Source organism: Mesocricetus auratus, unplaced genomic scaffold (genome assembly GCF_017639785.1).
Source record: "Mesocricetus auratus isolate SY011 unplaced genomic scaffold, BCM_Maur_2.0 Super-Scaffold_100008, whole genome shotgun sequence".
Classification (NCBI taxonomy): domain Eukaryota; kingdom Metazoa; phylum Chordata; class Mammalia; order Rodentia; family Cricetidae; genus Mesocricetus; species Mesocricetus auratus.
The window spans coordinates 58163718-58186790 of record NW_024429192.1 but is presented as its reverse complement, the minus strand read 5'-3'; the positions used below and the strand labels follow the sequence as shown (position 1 = coordinate 58186790).

General features: G+C 46.5%; 1 protein-coding gene across 3 annotated transcripts; it reads right to left on the bottom strand.

Moving 5' to 3' along the window:
- Positions 1-6411: 6411 nt before the first annotated feature.
- Positions 6412-22184, bottom strand: Muc20 (mucin 20, cell surface associated). 3 transcript variants are annotated; one of them, XM_040750909.1, is made up of 4 exons: positions 22029-22184; positions 16246-17277; positions 12201-12292; positions 6412-6749 (listed from the first exon to the last, which is right to left on the bottom strand). In XM_040750909.1, exons 1-4 carry the CDS (start codon positions 22102-22104, stop codon positions 6681-6683), a joined length of 1269 nt encoding a protein of 422 aa, XP_040606843.1. In that variant the 5' UTR covers positions 22105-22184; the 3' UTR covers positions 6412-6680. The 3 variants fall into 3 exon arrangements, with proteins under 3 accessions (XP_040606843.1, XP_040606845.1, XP_040606844.1); XM_040750911.1 differs by having other exon boundaries at positions 16246-16368; positions 22029-22177; XM_040750910.1 differs by lacking the exons at positions 6412-6749; positions 12201-12292 and having other exon boundaries at positions 16246-16368; positions 16995-17277.
- Positions 22185-23073: the final 889 nt, after the last annotated feature.

The following is a 23073-nucleotide window of genomic DNA, read 5'->3' as shown; positions in this document are numbered from 1 at the left end:
AGCTGGCTGGCATGATACACCACCCACGTTAAACTTTAATGCCACTAGAAAGTGAGGTGGTATCCGCTCACTTGCAGCTGGGGCACACCCATGAATTGGCTACCAGGCACTGCTTCACACGGCATGGTGGCCAGCCCTCTCTGGAGGGACTAAAGAAGAACTAGATGGCCAGGCTTTGGGTAACTTTGTCAGAAAAGTCCCTCGTGCTGCTTTCTTCATGCTTTAGACTATCAGAGGTCATATCTGGTCACAGGTGACAAGGCACATGGTCTTATTTAGGCTCACACATGCTTTTATCTTTATGCAATGTGTGGTGGTGGTGGTGGTGGTGTATGTGTGTGTGTGTGTGTGTGCCCATGCCGGTGAAGGACATTGGGTGGCCTACTCCATCTCCATCACCCTCTGTCTGATTCCTCTGACACAGGTTTTGTGTGTGTGTGTGTGTGTGTGTGTGTGTGTGTGTGTGTGTGTGTGTGCGCGTGTATGTGTGTGTGTGTGTGTGTGTGTGTGTGTGCCCATGCTGGTGAAGGACATTGGGTGGCCTACTCCATCACCCTCTGTCTTATTCCTCTGACACAGGGTTTTTCACCAAACCTGGAGATTGACGTTTTGGTTAGATCCTCCAGTCTCTGTCCTATCCCTGGTAGTGCTGGGATGTTGGTTTACATATGGCTATGACTGGCTTTTCATACAAGTGCTGGGTATCTGAACTGGGGCCATCATACTTCTGAAGCAAGCTCTCTTACCCACCGAGCCATCTCCCCGTCCATGATGCTGCTTTTACCTTGTCGACATATCCCTTCATAATCTCAATGGCTAGAGAATTTTCTCCATGTCCTGCTTCCCGATGATTTGGTGACATTATTTCTGCTAACCTTGACCCTCTCCTCCCTTCTCCACACAATTATAATTATATTCTAGAATTTCCAAATACTTCCAATTGGTCTGTCCTATGTCTTATAATTTTTCTGATATACAGTAGTAATCATCATCAACATTGTGTGCATGCAACTAATGTGAAATTGTCCTCTAGAGTAGGTGTCACTAACTTAAGGCAGAACAAAGTGAGAGAAGAAAAATGACTCAGTGGCAAGGGCTCCCTTAACGGTGGCACTGTGACCAGGCAAGCTAGCTGTGTTCCCTCCATGCCTTGTCACAGCACAGCTTGTGACTACATCATGGGTTGCACAGCTTGACTGCACTGCTGAGAGCTCTTTCCTTAGCTTTCTGAGCCCGCTGCCACTATTTCAGGGACATCTGCTCATGTAGCCTTAGGCACTGTCCTATTGCTGTAGTAAAACTCCATCACCAAGGCAACTTACAAAAGAAAGCACTTAAGTGGCGACTTGCTTACAGTTTCCGAGGGTGAGTTCATGGCCACCATGGCAGGGAGCATGGCAGCAGGCATGACGTTCGCGCAGTAGCTGAGAGCTCGAATCTCATCCAGGACTTAGAGACTGGGCCTGGCAAGGGCTTTGAAACTCAGTGCCTGCCTGCCCCCAGTGACACACCTTCTCCAACAAGGCCACACCTCTTAACCTATCCTACACAATTGGGAATCAAACATTCAAATGTATGAGCCTATTGAGGGCCATTCTTATTAGAATCACCATATAACCAACTCATCGTCCATCTCAGTCACTCTGAAACATTTGAGGGCCCCTCTGTGTAGGACTCTGTGCTCAGTTCTGTAACTACAGACACAAACACTCAACTAGTTAGTACTTATCCTAACAAAGATAAGTTAGGAAACCTGAAAAATGCCTAAATTATAACACACCACATCAAATGTCACAAAAATGTAACCAAGGAGATGAAGAAATCAGCCCCTCTCTGGGGAATCTGATAGAGACATGGAAAGGTCCTATCTGAACTGGGCTTCTGAGAATGAGAAGGAGTTTTCCAGGTGAAGGGACCATGAAGTGAGACTATTCCAGCAGGAAGGAATCAAATCAGGCGTTGCATGGGAGCATGAGGCACACCTGTAGAAGGGACACAGGGCAGAGGACCAGGAGCTGCAGGACCAGGGGTGAGGAAGCAGCTGAGGCCACATCATGAGGCCTGTACACCAAGCAGTCTGTCTGTCTTCTAGGTAGCAATGGAAGCGGCTCTGATGTTGGGAAGGAAAATGTTAGAGATGATGTGAAAAGTATAAAATAGTTTCGTTTATAGAAAATAAGAGCAAAAATATTTTATGCACTTCCTTCTGTGCTAATAACTACAACTCGAGTTCTCTGGAATAGTAGTGCGTGTTCTGTGCTGTCTCTCCGGCCCCAAGTTATTTCACTTTCAGTAGCATGTGTTGTGTGCATCCGTGGTGAGGTCTGTGCACATGAGTGCAATACTCATTAAGGCCAGAAGAGGGCATCAGATCCCGGAGCTAGAGTTACAGGCAGCAGTTACCTGACAAGGATGCTGGGAACCAAACTCTAATTGTTTGCAAGGGCAGCAAGCACTCTTAACTGATGAGTCATCATCCGGGAGTTGGTGGCACACGCCTTTAATCCCAGCACTCGGGAGGCAGAGGCAGGCGGATCTCTGTGAATTTGAAGCCAGCCTGGTCAACAGTGCGAGTTCCAGGACAGGCTCCAAAACAATACAGAGAAACCCTGTCTTGAAAAACCACACACACACACACACACAAAAGAAATCTCTGGGTTGAAGGGATATATATTTCCAAGTCTTTAAATTGTCAAGTAGCATGTTTGCCTTCAAAATCTCGTATGAGTTTCATCTATGATAAAAATATTTATTATTGTGTGCTCTCTTATTAGTGTTAAAACTGTATAAATCTTTAAAAAGTTATAGATCTTTACCTATCTGCCTGAAACACAATAAATAATATCTAACTGTATTAATTTTCCCATCTTTGGTAGCAAAGTCACATTTTCTTTTCATGGGAAGGCATTCACATTCTTCTGCGAATTACTGCTCCTCACTGTTTGTAGCACGATAAGTAAAATACCAGAGACTGATATTGGGGCTCAAGTTTCAAACTGAAGTTCAGGGAAGCAAAACAGCCAGACCAGTAGCTCTTACCTCTACCCAGCCTAAATGGCAATCCTGTCTCCACAAATCCTCAGAGGCAAAAGGCTCTGAGCTCCTGTCTCCTCCTCTTTATATTCCTTTCTCCCATACCACCCCACCTCCCTGGTGGTGGGATTAAGACCTGTCATCCCAGGTACTGGGACCAAAGGCGTGAGCTCCGTTACTCCTCACTCTTGTGTAGTCCAGGGTGGCCTTGAAATCGGAGAGATCCCTCTGCCTGTCTCTCGAGTCCTGGGATTAAAGGTGTGTGCCACCACTGTCTAGTTTCTACAGTTGACAAGTGTGGCTGGCTTTGTAAACTGATCTCCAGTGGCTTTGTTAGATCATAAACAATATATCACCACAACTGTTTGTCCGCCTTTCTGCTGGTTTGTCTCTGTTGTCTTATAGGAGCTTTCTGTAGGCAAGGACACTCTGTTCTGGTTAAATTGTTGTAAGTAGACTTTTTTCCCCAGTCTGTTATCTTTGTTGATGCTAAACATCCACCTACTAACTTTACTCTTTGTGGTAGGAGACTTTTTTATGAAAAATGTTTTGTTATTTACTTTGTGTTCAGGAAGGGGAAGCAGCACACGTCTCAGAGGTCAGAGGACACTGTGAGGGATCCCGTTCTACTTTTCCTTCTATAATGTGTGTCCTGAGAATCAAACTCAGGTCCTTTGGCTTGGCAGCTGACACCGTTACCCAGTGAGCATCTTCCTAGCCCAAGAGACATCTTTGTACTCCTCGGCACACAGCATGGCCTCTCTTTTGTCTTAGGGACTCACCAAACACACCAGGGAAAGGGTTTGAGTTATTTGCTTCCTGGCCCACTCTGAGAACACAGGATATCGGTTGAGTATAAACACCCCCTTTATCCAGAGCAGCTGTTTGCTGTTTTCATTATCTAGTTAACATATTTACAGAGCAACTTATGTCATCACTCCAGTGTTGGAGATTAAACCCCATGCTTCGCTCACACTGAGGACTCAGAGCTGAGAGCTCTGAGACCGCACTGCATCCCCGGCGCACAAAGTACTGACTATGTGCAAGGTGCTAGGACATGCTCTCAGACTGAACTATATCCCCAGCACACAAAGTACTGACTATGTGCAAGGTGCTAGGGGCGCTACAATGAGCAACAGATTTCAATAGAGTTGAAGGACTCACTCGGGTGATGAAGACAAATAAAAGAAATACATACTCGATCGGGTATATCAAAGCAGAGTGGCCGTCGGTATAGGGTGAGAAGGGCATTGTGGGTAGAGTACATCGAGGAGGGACGCATGCAGGTGGAGAGGGAGGGGGGTGCTGAACGGAAAGGCCCTCTGAAAGCAGACTCAACATTGCACACACAGTCCCCAAGACCCGAGTAGGCCTGGTGCATCTGAAGGTCAGCAAAGCAGTTGGCGGTTTGTGGGGGGGGGGGGGGCAGCCAAGAGAGGTGGGTGTGGCAGTTCTACAGACTTGGCTTTTGCTATGATGAAATGGAAGCGTATGAAACACAGGCGTGCCAAATGTTATGAGAAGACATCTCCGGCTAATGTCTGGGAACAGGACTGGGTGTTTGGATGGGCACAGGTACAAACAGCGAGGCTGGAGTAATATGCAGGGGAGAGACGCTGGCCTCTCAGACCACCTGGGCGATGGCAGCAGCAGAGATGCTGAGTGTGTGGGGAGTGTCAGGTGCTGGGTGTTGTTGGAGGACGAGAAGCCAGCTGAATTTTCTGGTGTAGGAGAAGGACTAGCGGTTCTGAGGCTTTGGGCTGGAGCAGCTGAAGGGTGCAAGTGGAATGAACTGAGCTGAGGACAACGCAGCAAGTGGGCTTAAGAACTTCAAATCCAAAGCCAGGTGGTGGTGGCGGCGCACGCCTTCAATCCCAGCACTCGGGAGGCAGAGGCAGGCGGATCTCTGTGAGTTCAAGGCCGGGCTGGACCAACAGCCTCCAAAACAATACAGAGAAACCCTGTCTCGTACAACCAAAAAAAAAAAAAAAAAAAAAAAAAAAAAAAACTTCAAATCCGGGAGCAGCGTTGAGTGTGCGGCGTCTCCTTGGCTGCGTGGGCAGGCTGAGTGAGCACCTGGACTCGCATCAACAACTGTGTAGGAGCTGGTATTTCAGGGTTTTTTTTCTTCCCTCCCCTCCTATTCCTCCTTTACTCTTTCTGGTTCCTTTTTTAGATTTTCCAAAAGTTTAAAATCATAAGCAAGTTATGCTTTTACAAGAGAAGGAAAACAAACCACATTTAGTTTTTAAATAATGGCAGGTGAGCATAAACTATGGCAGGAATAGTTGCATCTATAGACTTCCTTTAAATCTGCTAAGTTCACAACTTGACATTTAAATCAATTTGATGTTCTGAGGTCCTCCCTCCCTCAGACCAAGTTCTCCCAGGCTCAAAGAGTCTGAGATGAACAAATAGGATCTCTGCCCCTGAAGGATCTGGATATGGTTTGGATGTGTTCCAAGTGTTAAAGGCTTGGTCCTCAGGGTAGTTTCTCTGTAAGTGGGGCTTTTAGGAGATGGAGCCTAAGGGTGAATTCTTAAATCACCAGGATGTGCCCTTGGAAAGAATCAGGTGCCCCAAGCCCCTCCTCCTCCTTTGTTTTGCTTTCTGAGAACAAGACTGGCAGTTGGCTCTGCCAGGCACTTCCCACCTTTGTCACCTGGCACTCCCACCCCACACACAAAGCAAATGGATTGCTGCCCTACTTTGACCTGATCTGGGCCCAAAGCAACGGGTTTCTCCTGTTTTGACCCAGAACCTTTTTTGTTTGTTTGTTTTTTGTTTTTTGTTTTTTTTATGAGACAGGGTTTCTCTGTATTGTTTTGGAGGCTGTGGGTCCAGCCCGGCCTCCAACTCACAGAGATCGGCCTGCCTCTGCCTCCCCAGTGCTGGGATTGAAGGCGTGCGCCACCACCGCCCAGCAACCCAGAACCTTTTCAACTGTGAGCAGAAATCAGCTTTTTTTTTTTTTTTTTTTGGTTTTTCGAGACAGGGTTTCTCTGTGGCTTTGGAGGCTGTCCTGGAACTCGCTCTGTAGACCAGGCTGGCCTCGAACTCACAGAGATCCGCCTGCCTCTGCCTCCCGAGTGCTGGGATTAAAGGCGTGCACCACCAACGCCCGGCTAGAAATCAGCTTTTTCACATTGCAAGTTGAGGATCTTCTATTTGCTATATTGACAATAAGTTGACTAACACAGAACTCATGGTTCAACAGGCTCCAAGGCAAGTCTTGGTCAGTGCCAAACCAAACCAGGCCACAGGAAAGCAGTCCCCAAATTCTCACATAATAAAAACATCTAAGACACATGGGCTCACTATAGACAATCTCTGGGTCACACTGAGTGTCATCGAGTACAAAATGGAAGGACACAGGTGGGTGATCAGTTTTCCCTTTACTGAAATACAATAACCAGTCAGAGAACGTGAAGGACACCCAGCCCTCCCCGCTTGCACACACATTCAGGCATAGTGGACCAAGGTCTTATGGTCAGGTATGGGGCAGGGTTGTCAAGCCAGCTGACCTTCCCATGGCACGTGGGCCCAAGGCACAGTACCATGGCTTTGGTCGGTTTGGGGTCCAGGCCACAGGCAGCATTTACTCTTCTTCCGGTGTAGAGGACACGCCTGGTTGCAGTTAACACTCTTCAGCCCCTTCTGATTTTCAGCAAGGACACCTGGACAAGTGGCATGTGGGTGTGCAGTTCACAGCTGATCTGGAAAGCAGAAGGACAGGTTAGGTGCTCAGCCTATCTGCCCAGAGCCCACCACAGGCCAAGGACAAGAAGGGGGGGACAGCAACAATGTTCCTGGGCCTCTCCCGTGATAGCAAGGGCTACAGGTTAATAATTAAGTCAGAGCTAGCCAATAACAAACCAAGCAAATGGCCAACAGCTTCATAATTAATATAGTGTTTCGTGTGCTATTTGGGGGCTGAGACAGCTCGGGACCCATGCGGCTGGCGGGAAGAATACACGTTACATACGGTGTTAGAAGTGGGATCCTGAATTTCCACGTAGAATGGCAAAAGCTTTAAAGGGATTTTTAGAAACAGAAGAACAGAGAGAAGCACAGCTTCTTGGTAGCAGCATTTTTCTCAGGTGAGCTCTGTTTTGCTAGAGACAAGCAGACTCATGTGGTTCCCTTATGGGAGTCTTTCTGACTCGGCATAAATGACAAAAACAAAACAAAACAAAAAAAAAACTATGGGGCTCTTTTAAGAGGCCCCACTACCAAACAAGAATGGTGTGTACAAGCAGCTGACAGTGGCAGTGACCACATCTCCAAACTGGCACCATGCTGCTTGATGGCGGCATAGACTAAGGTGGTGAGCACGCTCCCAGTGCTGGCGGTAAACTTATGCCCACCATCTTGGAAAGATGGCAGTTAATTTAGCAATGCTGTTTAGCAGATAAAAGACACATGGCCAGAAAAACAAAGATTTACAGTAAAGTCAGATTCAGATGGAGTAAAACCTCTAAGAGATTTATAGTGTGTTTAAAAATATACATAGGCTTGGGAAACAAAAAAGAAACAGGATAGTGAAATAAAATAAACAAAGAGAGTAGCTGGGTGTGGTAGCACACAACTTTAATCCCAGTACTCAGAAGACTGAGGCAAATAGATCTCTGATTTCAAGGCCAGCCCAGAGGGAGTTTAAAGGCAGTCAAATTACACAGAGAAACCCTGTCTCAAAAAAGTAAGAAGTAAACTTAAAAGATATAGAGTAATAAAAAAGCCACATAAAGATAGAAAATACACAGGGAGTCTGGATACTGTGTGCTATTGTGTTTTTCAGTTGTTCAATTGCTAAGGAAGGAACAACTTCTGAAATATACTTGATTATAAATGCTGCTAAATTACTCCAACTTATATAGTTTAAAAATATATATGTTACTTTGGAAAAGAGATTTTATTTGTGTTTCCACAGAAAATGAAAAGCTGTGGATTCCTTCCAGACTTCTATGGTTTGATGAAGCAAGATCCCCTGAAGCAGTGGCCCAGGTGGTCCAACATCTAAAACAGCTGAGATGATGCAGCCTTACAGACTACAAAAAACAAGGACTTGGCAAGGTTTCTGTGTTATGTCATGATCCCCAGGGTATGGACAGTTCCCCCAACCAGCAGGAAGCCGTTTGGAATGAACAACACCCAAATTCCCAAATATTGCTTATAAAACTTGGTTTTCATTTAAATGGGGTTGCTTATAAATGGTTAATTATCACAACCAATATCTTTTTAAAGGTAAAAGGGAGAATATGGTATAGAAATGAATATTTTGTATTGGAATGGATTTTCCATTATTGAAAAAAATTTAAGATCAATTTTGTGATATGGTATTGTGTTTGTATAACTCATTTAAAATGTAATGTGCAATTAAATACAGATTATAGATAGTTACCTATAATAGTCAAAACTTAGGTTACTTAGGTTTTCTAGATATACAGAGATGTATTTGAGACAGATATTCTTCAAACCTTTTAAAGACCTTCAGAAAATGGCAATTAAAATGGTTTAGTTTTTTCACGACAGACACAACTGCTCCTGACACACAATTACGTCTGAGAGGAAGATGGGCATCGAAGAAACTTGTTATGGAGTTTGCCCTTGACAAGGCAAGACTAGCCATTTGGGCAGGAAACTGCTCTTGCCTGAACCGTTTGACTGTTGCTGTATAATTTGAACATGCAGGACCCACAGGAAAGTGACTGCTGAACTTGATGGGACAGTCCAAAGGGTTTCTGCTTCATGGAAGAGTCTGCCAGACATTCTGCAGGACACAGAAAAATAACTGACAAACTGCCAATACAGATGGACAGTTTAAAATTTCCTGCTTTGCTGAGAAGTCTGTCAGACACACTGTGGCCTATGGGCTGAAGATGAATGCCCCAACATTGCAGAGGAACTTCAGGTGACTGTCCAGGTAGTGAGATGTCTCTGTCAATTCTAGTGTTTATATATTACCCTTCTGTGGTCTTTGATGGAGTTGAAGACAGATAGTTATAGTTATAGCTATAGTTTTCCTTAGTTATGATAAAAGATAAGCTACACATAAGACTTTAGACTCACAAGATAGGATAGATGATATTTTCTTTGAATCTTGCTAAATGTTAACGGATAAAATATTGTAACAATAGTCCTTACTTGATAACTGTTTTGTTAAATGTAATTTGACTATGTTAAGTTAAAACCTTTCTTTCTATTTAGACAGGAAAGAGGACATGATGGGGGAAGGCCTTCTTTGTATGTTGTCTTACTGGTTGATTAAATAAAGCACTGTTGGCCAATAGGGAAGCAAGCTAGGTGGAACTACGAATCGAGGAGGATTCTGGGAAACAGAGTCACGATGTAGGATGCTGGAGAAGTAAGAGGTCCAGATCCTTTTCTCTGGTAAGAGAAGACCGCATGGAAAAACTCAGATTAGTAGTTATGGGTTGATAATTAAGTCAGAGCTAGCCAATAAGAAACCAAGAAAATGGCCAACAGCTTCGTAATTAATATAGTGTTCCGTGTGCTATTTGGGGGCTGACAGCTTGGGACCCAGGCGGCTAGCAGGAAGATTGCACATTACAAAGGGCCACTTAAAACACACAGCAGTGTTGGGCTCCAACCCCCACGGGGTCTCTGTAAGTTGCTTGTTAGCCAATAATTACAGGTGCATCCTGTTTGCTAGTCCTGACTTACAGCCCCAGCACTGCCCCACTGGCATCAACCTCTAATTATGAAACCACAGAACTCTTACACCTGGAGTTTTCTACTGTACTGTAAGTCTGTATATAAGGCTACTCCTTCCGTGCAATAAACACACACACACACACACACACACACACACACACACACACACACACACACACACACACAGTTGCCTGACCCAATCCTGAGCTCCAGGTTGCTTTCTGACCCCTGAAATAGTTGCCAATTCAGGTGTCAAGTCTATGATCCACTGCGGCCTTCCTCTCCCATGAGAACCCCTGCTTCCTACTTTGATGTTCATGACAAAGATATCTGTCATCTATTTATCTGTCCTATGTCAAACTTGGATACCTTGTAGACAGAAATCCTCATGATGGTACTCCCTACCCGGCCTCCTTGCTACTAAGAGAATTTGAAGACCTACATGTTTATTCCCTCCTGATACCCCAGAGCCAGGCTTGGTCAGTTGGATGTTCCTGCTTAGAACTTTGGCCCTGCAACAAACAACCCAAAGGCAAAGTGCCAGTGGGAAGCCATGTGACAGCCCATGGGGTATGGTGCCTGCTGACCGTGCCCAGTAAGGGGACAGCGTCCCAGGGAGCGTGTCCCCACGCTTTTTCACAGATGCTCTTCTGCCGTTCCTCTGCTTCTGTGCATCTGGGGCCCCTCCCTCATTTGCAGCTGGAAGCTTTGCTTTTTTCTTCCCCATCAGTGTCCCTTAGCTCCTTGGAAGCCTGGACATCTAGGACCTGACACAAACTGAATCTGTGGCTGGAGAGACAGCTCAGTAGTTAAAAGCACTTGTTACTTTTGCAGAGGACCTGCGTTTGGTTCCCAGCATCCATATGTTGGCTCACAACCATCTGTAACTCCAGTCCCAGGGGGTTTGATACTCTCTGCTGTCCTCCACGGGCACCAGGCATGGACGTGGTACGTAGAAATACATGGAGGCAAAATATCCCTACACATAAAATAAGATAAAAACAGAAATTAGATGTATGAGTAGGGATTTATTTACAATATGAAAAGGGAATAGAAACAAATTAAAGAAGCCAGACAAGACCAGATGGTGACAGATGTTGGGCCTCTTTTGCCTTCACTGAGGGATCTTACTGTTAGGGGTAGCACCCACTTCTGTCTGCTAATGGATCACCTCACCTGTCTATCCTGGCTGTAGGACTTTACTCCTGGCATAATGCTACCTGTCAGTCCCTCTTTTAGAGGTAACATTGAGCCTGAAGTACTGTGGTCCTCATTGACTATGAAAGGTGCTGGCTGCCAGACTAAGACATTTGGTGAAACAGGGTGGAAGGGGCAGTCTGTCTTAAGGAATACCCCAGGTCTGCTCTCACTGTTCACAATATGGGTAGAGCTTGGACACTTCATACAACCTGCACTGAGCTAGGCCTATAGCCTTTATATTGAGCTGACCCATTTTCCACTCATTCACAGCACCCCCAAAAGCCTTGACCCCAGAACCTTACAAATGGCCTAGACTCACAGCATGTAAATGCACCAACATCTTCCTCCCTGTCTAGAGCATATCTCCAAGGGGTTTTATATCTAACATCCCTATTTCCTACCCTTTCCCATCCATGTGATGTTTATTGGATGTCAGTCATGGTGCCTGCGATGTTTGTCAGCTTAATGCACTCTAGAATTACCTGCGAGAGTCTCAATGAGGCATTGTCTGGGTCATTGGCCTGCCTATGGGAAACTGTCTTAATTAAGACATTTAATATGGGAAGAGCTAGCCTACTATTGGTGGCAGGATTTCCTTGCTTTAGGTAGGGAATGTATTAGAGTGGAGAAGGGCTGGGCGGTGGTGACACACACCTTTGATCCCAGCAATCAGGAGGCAGAGGCAGGTGGATCTCTGTAAGTTTGAGGCCAGCCTGGTCTACAGAGTGAGTTCCAGAACAGCCAGGGCTGTTACACACACACACACACACACACACACACACACACACACACACACACCCCTCAAAAAAAAAGAGTGGCAAAGGTAGGCTGAGTAGTTTTACCCCTGCGATGCCCCCTTCCGTATGTATGGAGAAAGACCATGCATAGCGAAGGACACAGGGTTACAGGGAAAATACTCATGATGAGTTTACGTTGCTGGCTCCAGCCATTTGCGACAGTGGGAGAGACACCTGTAGATGTCTCAGACTTCACCTTTTCCATGTAAACTATCAAGATCTCTGCTTACTTTCCCATCAACATCGACGGCCTTTTCAAAGGTCAGAAGGGCCTTTCTGGGACCTGAAGAAACTGGATACGGGGGTGGGGAGATTCATCACAGAAAGGGAAGAATTGAGAAGTTAAGCAAGATCAAAGCCAGACATGGGCCCCAGGTTCAGCTCCTAACGCTCTTTTATGAAACACTATTTCATGTCGTAACCACCCTCCTATGTCCTGCAGATGCTTCCTGAAGTCTCCGAGAGCCCTCACTTTTCGCCTGATGCACAACTTACCTGGTGTATCAGCTTCTCTGTGGCTTTTGGCTCAGTGAGGTCCTGAGGGGAGGCCACACTTAGCCTGACAAAGAGGAAGCCTCCGTCTTCTTCTGAAAGTTGAGTATAGATGAAAGATGATGAAAACAGTCATGTCATCTCCAACCTGGGCCCTTCTCCATACGTGTCTACACTCCTGCTTGTCTTTTATTTGGTTTGTTTTTGTATTTTTGAGACAGGGTTTCTCTGTGTAACAGTTCTGGCTGTCCTAGAACTCTCTTTGTAAGTCAGGCTGGCCACGAACTCACAGAGATCCACTTGCCTTCAGAGTGCTGGGAAATAATTCCCTGCCAAACCTCATTTATTTCAGTTGACTTTTAAAATCACAGATCTTGGAGGTCAGGAAGCAGAGCAGCATATCCTTAGTCCCTCACTAACTATAGACAGCACCTCCATCGTGTGCTTTGATGACACCAGTTGAGCGTGCTACCTTTCCAGACTCGGGGGCCAGTTTTGCTAAAAGCACTGACTCTGCTTGGATTTGCAGGTGTCCGGTGAGCTGCTAAAGCAAGATGGAAATGCTTGACCTCTCTACCTCTACGCCTCATCTGTCTCCTTTGCCACCTTAACCTTTGGGTCAGATTTCTGTTTCATATACACTGTAACACAAAGTTGATTTCTCTTAAATCTACCTCATATAAGAGTGACTAAGCAGGCCACTGACTTAGCTCCTAGAAGTCTCTGGAATCCTTTTTTTCATTACTCCCGCTCCTTCCTTCTCTCCTTAAGAAACACTTCCAATACCTAAGAGCCCCAAGATGCCCTGTATTCTCTAGGTTTCCAGACTAATCTTTCCCCCGCCCCAATAACTTGTCCTTAAGTCGTTAGCTTTTTGGGGTGGACCTCCCGACTTTTTGCTCGCAGCTAGTGCTGTGTTTCTGTTTCCTCTGGGTTAGGCATGGTAACAGATGCCTTAGATCACATCAGCTGTGACCACCCGTAGAAGACCCTTACTAAATCAGGTCTATAAACATTCCCTCATGTGGGGATCAGGGAGGCTTTCAGGCCTTGCCTCTCCCCAAGGTTACATAAGAGGTGGGACTCTTTGGTGGTGTGACTGCCTCTGAGTCATCCAGGCTTCTATAAATAACACCACTGAGTATGTTGTTTTACCATGCTGGACTGGATAGAATCATGAAAGCCCTCACTATCTGGGGTGTATAGAAATAAACATTATGTTTCTTGAGAAAAAATAAATCTTGATACCTAGTCAGTCCTGGGCAGGAATTCCTTGGTTAGTCCCAGCAGCTTACATGGTCATTTGTTGCTGTAGAGAACTTTCCCTGGACCCCCTGACCAGGCACTGACTGATTGTGTGCCTGATGGTTGGACCAAGGAAATTGATTATCTGTGAGGTTATAGATTTGGAATTCAAGTAGAGTAAATTTCTTTGGGATGAGTGCCAAGAACTCTCTTCTGAGTTTTTGAGGTGGTTCAATGGGTAAAGGGGGTTGTGGAACCAGCCTGGCGATCTGAGTATGGTTCCTGTCCTCTGAACTCCTGATGTATACCATGACACCATGACACATGAATCCCTGTTCTCTCTCTCTCTCTCTCTCTCTCTCTCTCTCTCTCTCTCTCTCTCTCTCTCTCTCTCACACACACACACACACACACACACACACTCTGTCTCTTTCACCACACATACACACACACTCTCTCTCTGTCTCTTTCACACACACACACACTCTCTCTTTCACACACACACTCACATACACACAATGATGATAATGATGATGATAAGGAGAAGAAGGAGTTGGAGAAGAGAGAGATTGACAGAAAGAGGGAGAGGGAGAAAGAAAGAAATGAAAAGGATTCTCCTTCACTCCAAGGCTGCCCTCTTTGTGAGATGAAGCTATCTGTGGTCTATTCTACATGCAGACTAGTTTTGCTAACGGAGTGCTCTGTGGGAGTGGGGACAGCAAGAGGACTTGTGCCTAGAACCTGGGGACTACTCCATGTGTGTGACCTCACCTGGGGACTACTCCATGTATGTGACTTCACCCGGGACCACCCCATGTGTGTGACTTCACCCGGGACCACCCCATGTGTGTGGCTTCACCTCTGGGTACCAGAATGGGAAGTATGTCATCAGCCCCCAAGGAAAAGCCCACTGAGGCAGGTTTTGAGACTAACTGTAGATAACTACGAAAAGGAAAAAGTTGGTTTTCTATGGTAACACTGCCTGAACCAAATGTTCTTTAGAGCCTGGTTAGGCGGTGAGGGTGAGGGGGTGGGAGAGGGGCTGTTCTGAAAATGGGTCTGGATGATAGCATTGGGCGGAACTCAATTCAAACTCAAGCTTCCCCTGGGATTCCTAAACACTTCTTTGGTGGTGTGTCTTAGGTTAAAATGTTTTTTTCCCCTCTTGCACATTTATTGAGTTCATGACAGCAACTATCCTATCAATGGTCTACTCCCTGTGCCAAGTAGGTTCATTCACCTCTTTCTGGTGTGGTAGTAGCTTTTGTCAACTTGACAAGGGCCTACACACACCTGGGAAGAGGGAATCTCACTTTCCTCCCCCAAATTGCTTTGGTCATGGTTTCAACACAGCCACAGATAGAATACTAGAATACCTGGTAAAGCCATTTTGGGGTTCTGCCTACTGACTATGAAGTATTTTTATATTATTTTACCCAGAATATAAAAGATACTCAATAATATGGCTGTGGTTGAACGTTTTTGTTTTGGGTTGGTTCCGGTTTTTTGATAGGGTCTTACAATGTAGACCAAGCTGGCTTCAAACTCACAGTGCTGCCTTTGCCTCCTGAGTTCTGGGTTGAAGGCCTGTGATATCATGCCTGAAGATGTATGATGAGTAGAGACAGAGTTGATAAAGAGATGAGAGAGATAATGGAGATGAAGATAAAAGATGGTACTGGTGGATCTGAACGTAGAAAGACATGACAGAGATCAAGACTGAGGTGGAGATGACACACACAGAGATGGCAGAGACAGAGAGATAAGGATGACAGAGATGGGGATCTTCCAGGGCTTGGAGTCCAATGTAGGGTCTCAGGCACATTCAGCGGTATCAAGGGCTCTATCACTATATATCACTATCAATATCACTATTGAGCTATATCCTCAATTCATGATTAGATTTTTTACTTCCCTTGCCCCAAAAGGTGGGACAAGACAGATCCACAGCAATGGACCACAAGGACGGAGCAAGCAGCCCGGGCTGAGGCCCCAAGCTGCCCACAGGCTGTTCTTACCACAGACCTGCTGACAGTGACCCCTCGGAGGAGTTTCTGTTTTTTCAGAAAGGAAGATGTAAACTCCCCAAACGTTGTTCTGTTGGTCTGTAGAGCACAACAAACGTGGCCACCGCGCCCTACTTCTGGGGCTCCACACAGCATGCACGGCAGCAGTGTGGACAAGTCTCCCGTCCACATGCCTCTTCCTGTCTGTGTGGGGCATGGCTGGCTTAGGGGCCAAGTCTTTTAAATAACATTTCAGATCTCACCTGAAGCACAGTAGTTGCTCAATAGTTGACACTGTAGAGGTTAGGTCTGGAAAAGATGGTCCTGATGCAGCCCCTTCCCCAGCCAAGGTGGGGAAACTTAGGCTCAGAGATAGGGGCAGGTCCAAGGTCTCTCAGGTTAAAACAGTCAAGATCTCAACCATGTCTCAAAAACTCAGCTTCACACTCATCTCACACACACACACACACACACACACACACATCTCCACATAATACATCACACATCTCCACATCATGTACACATCACCACATCACACGTCACACATCATGTACACATCACACATCAGGCACACATCACCACATCACGTACACATCTCCACATCATGTACACATCACACATCACATACATATCACTTCATAACATATACATTTTAACCGCCTATTTAACCTTACCAGGAAATCCTGAAGTGTCAGAAGAGGGTGCAACATCGGTCTTGAGCTCCTTCCTTCCTCTCAACTCCTTACAAATACTCCAAACCTAAATCTGCAAAGCTCACACATGGCGGTTTCACTTACCTGGATCACGTTTTGTGGTTCTTGTCCAGGCAGCAGTGGGTGTAGATGCTGGGGGCTTCTCTGTGGTCTTTGGTGATGCTGTGGGCTTGGCTAAGGTGATGTTTGGTTTTTTGCTGGTGCTAGCTGTAGTTGAATAGGCAAAAGAAAGAGTGCTACTACCTGTGAGGAAGGAGCTGCTGGTTATATCCTCTGAGGTAGCAGAGCTCTTGGTGGTGGCCCCTGCTGAAACACTGCTGTCTGAAGCTAAGGATCCAGTGAAGGTGGTTGCTTCTCCCATTGTTGACCTGGCAGCCCAGGGGACTGTAATTGTTCCCAAGACCTCGGTGTGGCTTTGTGTCTCAGTAGAGAATGCTGAGGTCTCTTTCAGTGTGCTCATACTAACTGTCACCAAAGTTCCACCGGAGGTGGGAATCTGAGGCACTGTTGTTTCTGTTTCTGTGACATGACTAATAGGCAGTGTACCCTCAAGGGTGGAGGCAAGGGCTGGGGTCCCAGGTGAGCTTGTGATCTTGGGGCTAAGTGGTTTTGCCTCAGGGGATTGAGGCAAAGTTAGTGTCTCAGAAGTGGACAAGGCTGTTGCCCCTGTAGGGCTATGGTTTGTGTCTAAGTTCCCAGAGATGATGGATGTTTCTATTTCTGTGGTGCAGGTGGTGAGCTTAATGTGGGTGACACTGAAAGCAACCGAGTCCTTGGCTGGAGTTGTGACGCTGGGTCCCAGGACCTGTGGCCTGGTGAGGACCCCAGCTGACCTGTCTGAGGAGGATCTGCTCTCTGGGTGCAGGTGTTCAGCTTCTGTGGAGGTGTGTGCCAAGGTTAAGAGGTCAGATGCGATCTTCCTTGCCTCTTCAGAGCTGTCATTAGTACAAAGGGTGTCAAAGATGGCTTCTATGGGATCCCTCTCTGTGCTAGGCTTGACAGAGCTCGTTCCAGTCCTGGGGCTGCTACTTGTGGCAGAAGTATCTGAAGTATCCGTAGGGATGGGATGCACAACCATAAAGTTGGAAGGTATCCTTACTGCGAGAGTTGTGGTCTCTGTAACAGAGGAAATGGTCTGGGTCTTTAGGGCCTCTATTGCAGGGAAAATGGTCTGGGTTCCCAGGGTTGATGGTGCAGGAGAAGTGGTCTGAGTATCTAGGGTTGATGCTGCAGAATTAGTCTGGGTCTCCAGGTTTGACGTTATAGAAGAAGTGGTCTTCCTAGTCTTTGTTATAAGAAACATGGTCAAACCTTAAGTCCAAATGGATCAAAGACCTCAACATAAATCTAGCCACACTGAACCTCTTAGAAGAGAAAGTGGGTGGTACCCTTGAACGAATTGGTACAGGAGACAGCTTCCTGAACATAACACCACTAGCACAGACAGTGAGATCAACAATTAATAAATGGGACCTCCTGAAACTGAGAAGCTTCTGTAAGGCAAAGGACACAGTCAGCAAGACAAAAAGGCAGCCCACAGAATGGGAAAAAAATATTCACTAATCCCACATCTGACAGAGGGTTGATCTCCAAAATTTACAAAGAACTCAAGAAGCAAGTCTCCAAAACATCAAAGGACCCAATTAAAAAGTGGGCTGCAGAACTAAATAGAGAGTTTTCAATAGAGGAGTCTAAAATGGCTGAGAGGCACTTGAGAAAGTGCTCAACATCCTTAGCCATCTGGGAAATGCAAATCAAAACAACTCTGAGATACCATCTCACTCCTGTCAGAATGGCTAAAATCAAAAACACCAACGACAATTTATGCTGGAGAGGATGTGATGAAAGGGGAACACTCCTCCATTGCTGGTGGGAGTGCCAACTGGTTCAGCCACTTTGGAAATCAGTATGGAGATTCCTCAGAAAAATGGGAATAAACCTACCACAAGACCCAGCAACTCCACTCTTAGGCATATATCCAAAAAAATGCCCATTCATACAACAAAGATGTCTGTTCCACTATGTTCATAGCAGCATTATTTGTAATAGCCAGAACTTGGAAGCAACTTAGATGTCCCTCAACCGAAGAGTGGATAGAGAAAATGTGGTACATTTACACAATGGAGTACTATTCAGCAGAAAAAACAATGGAATCCTGAGATTCGCAGGCAAATGGATAACACTAGAAGAAACCATCCTGAGTGAGGTAACCCAGTCACAAAAAGAGAAACATGGCATGTACTCTCTCATATATGGATTTTAGACATAGATCTGGGGAGTGCCAGCCTACAATCCCATGGCCAGAGAGTCTGGGAAACAGAACCTTCATTCAGTGGCTGGCTCCCTCGGTTAAGTACTGAGCTGAACTCAAGAAAGCCAGTAACAGAGAAGGAGGACTGATGACCAAAGGGATTAAGACTGGGCTGGTTTAACCCCCAGAAACAGCTGACCTGACAAAGGTTAACTCTTGAATCCCAGGCATCAGCCTGGGAATCCAGCATGGGACTGATCAAGACCCCCTGAATGTGAGTGTCAGTGAGGAGGCCTAGGGAATCTATTGAGCCTTGGGCAGCAGATCAGTACCCATCCCAAGTATACACACGGACTTTGGACTCCCATCCAACAATGTGAGGTGCACTCTCACCCTGAACTCTTGGGGAAGGGTCTAGGCCCTGCCCTATAGGAAATGACGGACTATGGACACCCCCATGGAGGGCCTCACCCTCCCTGGGGAAATGAGGGGATAATGGGAGGGTTGGGGGGAGGGCACGGGAGGAGGGGAGGGAAAGGGAGAAGAACCTGGAACTGACTTGTGAAGCAACCTTGTTTCTTATCTAAATTTAAACTGAAAAAAAAAAAAAGAAAAAGAAACATGGTCTGGGTGTCCCTGGAATTGACTTCAGAACTGGTACTGGTTGCAACTAAGGCGTTAGAAACAGTTTCAGCATTCAGAGTTTGAGTGTCTCCAGGATCATACTGAGTGAGGGCTGGAAAGTCACTGCTGAGCTGGGCTTGTCCCTTTGAGTAAAGGCAGACACTTTTGTGTTGTTTGTTGTCACCAAAGGAACTGAACTGCTCATGCTCAAGCCTGTGTTGGGTGAGAACAACTTGGTGAGTCTCCATAGGCTGACTTCACATGAGTGTTTGCATTTATGCCCTGGGTGCTACCAGATGGCACAGAGGGTCTTTGTCTATAGAAACAAAGATGACGAAGGCAACACGGAGAAGCCATGGCAGCTCCAAAGACAGGCTGCCCCGACTAGTGCCCTCTGAAGTTCTGATAACCCCACTGAGGCCAGGCAGCCCCAGGACCCCAGCTGATCACTGTGATGCACCTCAGTGTCTCAGCATGTGCCATCAAGGGTGGGCAAAGGAGACACAAATCCACATGCGCCATGAACTGCAGAACAGGAATGAGGACTTCCAGAACCTTCTGTAGGATGTTTGTCACTCCTCCATGGGTAGTTTGTTCACCCCAAAAACATTTTCTCATGGAAGCATTTCCTTAAAATTCAAGAATGACCAAGGTCTCATCTTTAGAGGTAGCTGGTAGGATAAGAGAGAGGAGCCTGCAGTCGGAATGCAATGTGTCCTAGCAGAGCCAGCAGTCAGAGAGCCGAAGACAACTCAGTTGGGTAAGGAGATCCATTAGTTGAGCATGAGCACACACATACCCTCTCTGTACTCACTCAGTCAACCCAACCACACTCTCTGTCTCTGTCTCTCTGTCTATCTCTCTGTGTCTGTCTCTCTGTGTCTCTGTCTCTGTCTCTCTCTCTTATACACACACACACACACCTGCAGAATCGGCTGATTGCCTTCTTCATAGACCTCTGTCTCTGTCTCTCTGTGTCTCTGTCTCTGTCTCTCTGTGTCTCTGTCTCTGTATCTCTCTCTCTTATACACACACACACACACACACACACACCTGCAGAAGTGGCTGATTGCCTTCTTCATAGACCTCTGTCTCTGTCTCTCTTATACACACACACACACACACACACACACACACACACACACACCTGCAGAATCGGCTGATTGCCTTCTTCATAGACCTCCCCCACTCTCCACTCTCCAGTCCATGCTCTTTCTCTGAGCCTCCTGGTCCACGGAACTCAGCCCAGGTCCAAACTGGGGGTGAGGAGAGTGTGGGCCTAGAGCCAGCTTTGAGTCCCCTCTCCGTGCCTTGTTCTGCTGTGTACTGCCTCTGTGACACAAGCTAAGTCTCTGGGCTCCAAACGGAGTGAGGAGCACCTGGGGTTCATGGTTCATGGGCTAGTAAGTTTGCAGTTAAACAGAATGAAAATGCAGCATTCGCCTGGTCAACTGTGAGTGTGTGGTCCAGTGGTTAGGCACTGGCAGCAGCACATGCTGGCTCCGGGGATAATGACTCCCTATACACTTCCCTTAAACGAGCAGTTTAGAGTATCTTAGATGGGAATGTCTAGTCCTCAGAGTTATGAGAATTAAAAATGTAATGTTGGACCAGCTGGGTAGCTCAAGTGGGTGGCGGTGCTTGCCACCAAGTTTGATGACCTGAGTTTAATCCCCAAACTGTCATCTGGCCTCCACACCTGTGCCAAGTACATGTAGATTCCACCTCTCTCTCTTTAGCTGTATTGATGAGTTCTGGGTTTGATTGAAAGTCCCTATCTCAGGGACTGGGGAGGTGGCTCACCGGTTAAGAGCATTGACTGGCTGCTCTTCCAGAGGTCCTGAGTTCAATTCCCAGCAACCACATGATGGCTCACAACCATCTGTAGTGAGATCTGGTGCCCTCTTCTGGTATGGGTGAAAACAAAGTACTCATATACATAAAATAAACAAATAAGAATTTTTTAAAAAGGAAGTCCATATCTCAAGAAATAAAGTGAAAGAGCCTTCAAGGATGATTCACAAAATCAACCTCAGGTCTCCATATACAATGCACACATGTTCGCACACAGTCAAATACATGTGACTCCACACATATGTAAAAACATTCCCTCACACACAGATAAAAAATGAAGAAAATACATACATACATACATACATACATACATACATACATACATGCATACATAGTCTATATAGCAAGTTCCAGGCAGCCATGGTCCTGCATAGGAATACTGGTCGATAAACAAATAGAATTAAAAGGTACGGTCTGGTGTGATGTGTCAGCGTGAGGTCATCACTGTAACAACACTGATGCTGATGCTATGGGGACATGTACAGCAGGGGACGGTAAGTGGTAGGGACAGGACAGATGAGACGGGACAGGACATGTACAGCAGGGGACGGTAAGTGGTAGGGACAGGACAGATGAGACGTCTCAGTACCCTTGCTCGGTTTTGCTAGGAGCATAAACTTGCTATGAAAACCACCCATTTGAAGTGTGTGTGGTGACTCTGGCACAGTGCCTGTCAGTTACACACCAGTGTTAGCTCCCATCTTTCAGAAACGGCCACCTCTCTCAGAATCTCCCTGTCCAAGCAGTTTGTCACAAAATCTTCACTCAAAGGGTAAATTTCAAAGAGTAACTGCTGGGTAGCAAACTTGGATGAACCAGAGCTTTGCTAGGCCATATTTGTCAGTTCCCAGTGGAATTATCACCGGCTGGCTTCTCCCTGCCCTCCTACCCTCCCACCCACTGTCCCATGCCTGAAGACCAACTCCCAGACTCCCTTACAGTGATGGCTGCATGTCACCAAGCTTAAGTTGACACATTGTCATCCTGCACACTTGTCCACAGCCACCGTATTTTACATTCAGCAGGCTGTTAACAATTAACAAACATTTATACCCTTGTCCACAAAGGGCTGTCTTTGCCAAAACTCACACCCAGAGCCTGGCCAGAGAGGACCCTCAGACCCTGCCCTGTCCCTTACCTTCAGAGCTGGCAGTGACTCCAGCCTCCCAGCAGAAGAAAAGAAGAGGCAAAGCTAAGCCCAAGACAGAGCCCATCTTGCCTGGGACTGACCACTGCTGCCTGGCAGACCTGCCTGCCGCCTCTCCTCACCATCATTTCCTGCTTCCTCCATCCAGAGAGGAGGGGCAGCCACCTGCCCAGGCATGACTGGGTAGGTTCCAGATACAGCCAGGTGAACACAGCTTGCCCTTCCACCCCTGTCCCCTTGCCGGCAGCCTAGTCTCTCTGATTTGAAGATACAGCATCATTCCCATTGCTCTGGGAAGGGTGCGGAAGAGATGATGTTTACCCCACTCATCCATACCTGGGGCCTGAGCTTCGTGGTAGGACCCAAGCTTCTCTGCTGAGCCTAGATTTTATTAGTTCTAGGGATTATGGGCAAATGAAAGAACCTTTCTGAGTCTCAACTTTTTAGTCTGTAAAATGGGCATGCTGTCTGACTCAGGAGGCCATTAAAGTTCTTACAGAGTATCCCCTGTACATTGCTGGTGCTCATAGGAAACATATACATCTCAGGTGCCCAAGATCTAAGTGGGAGCCCCCTTTCCCACCAGCAGATGTGCCTGCTCCTGGGTATCAAGGTGACAATGTTCCAGAATGGGGGCAGGGCTCTCTCCTCTAATATTTCTATTTTCAACATCCTGGGATTTTTGCCTCCATATCAAAGCCAGGACCACATTTCCAGCCAACCTTCAGGTACCAGGATGTATAGTGTGCCATGATACCCTGAGTCCAAAGGCCTGGGAAGGAGGGCCAAAGTGAGGGAGATGACTTAGGGACACTTAAGAGTTACAGACTGTATTTCCAATATACCTCCCCCGAAATAGAGGGCACTCATCCCTCAAGGACCAAGGTCAAGGGCTCCTATGGCCACACCTGCTGGCCAGACAAGGTTCCTTGGGAATTTTCAGTAAGTGCTATTGGATGAAAGTAGTTCTGGGATGGAGCAGACATGATAGACGCCACAGATTCACAGACATGATGAATGTCACAGACTCACAGAC

What these genes read in the sequence shown, in the direction of transcription:
- Muc20 (XM_040750909.1), bottom strand. Translation starts at nt 22,104, where the DNA reads ATGGGCTCTGTCTTGGGCTTAGCTTTGCCTCTTCTTTTCTTCTGCTGG. An exon ending in AGTCACTGCCAGCTCTGAAG is followed by an intron (nt 17,278 to 22,028) that starts GTAAGGGACAGG and finishes CCTCTGTTACAG; the next exon opens with AGACCACAACTCTCGCAGTA. An exon ending in AACCACAAAACGTGATCCAG is followed by an intron (nt 12,293 to 16,245) that starts GTAAGTGAAACC and finishes CTCAACTTTCAG; the next exon opens with AAGAAGACGGAGGCTTCCTC.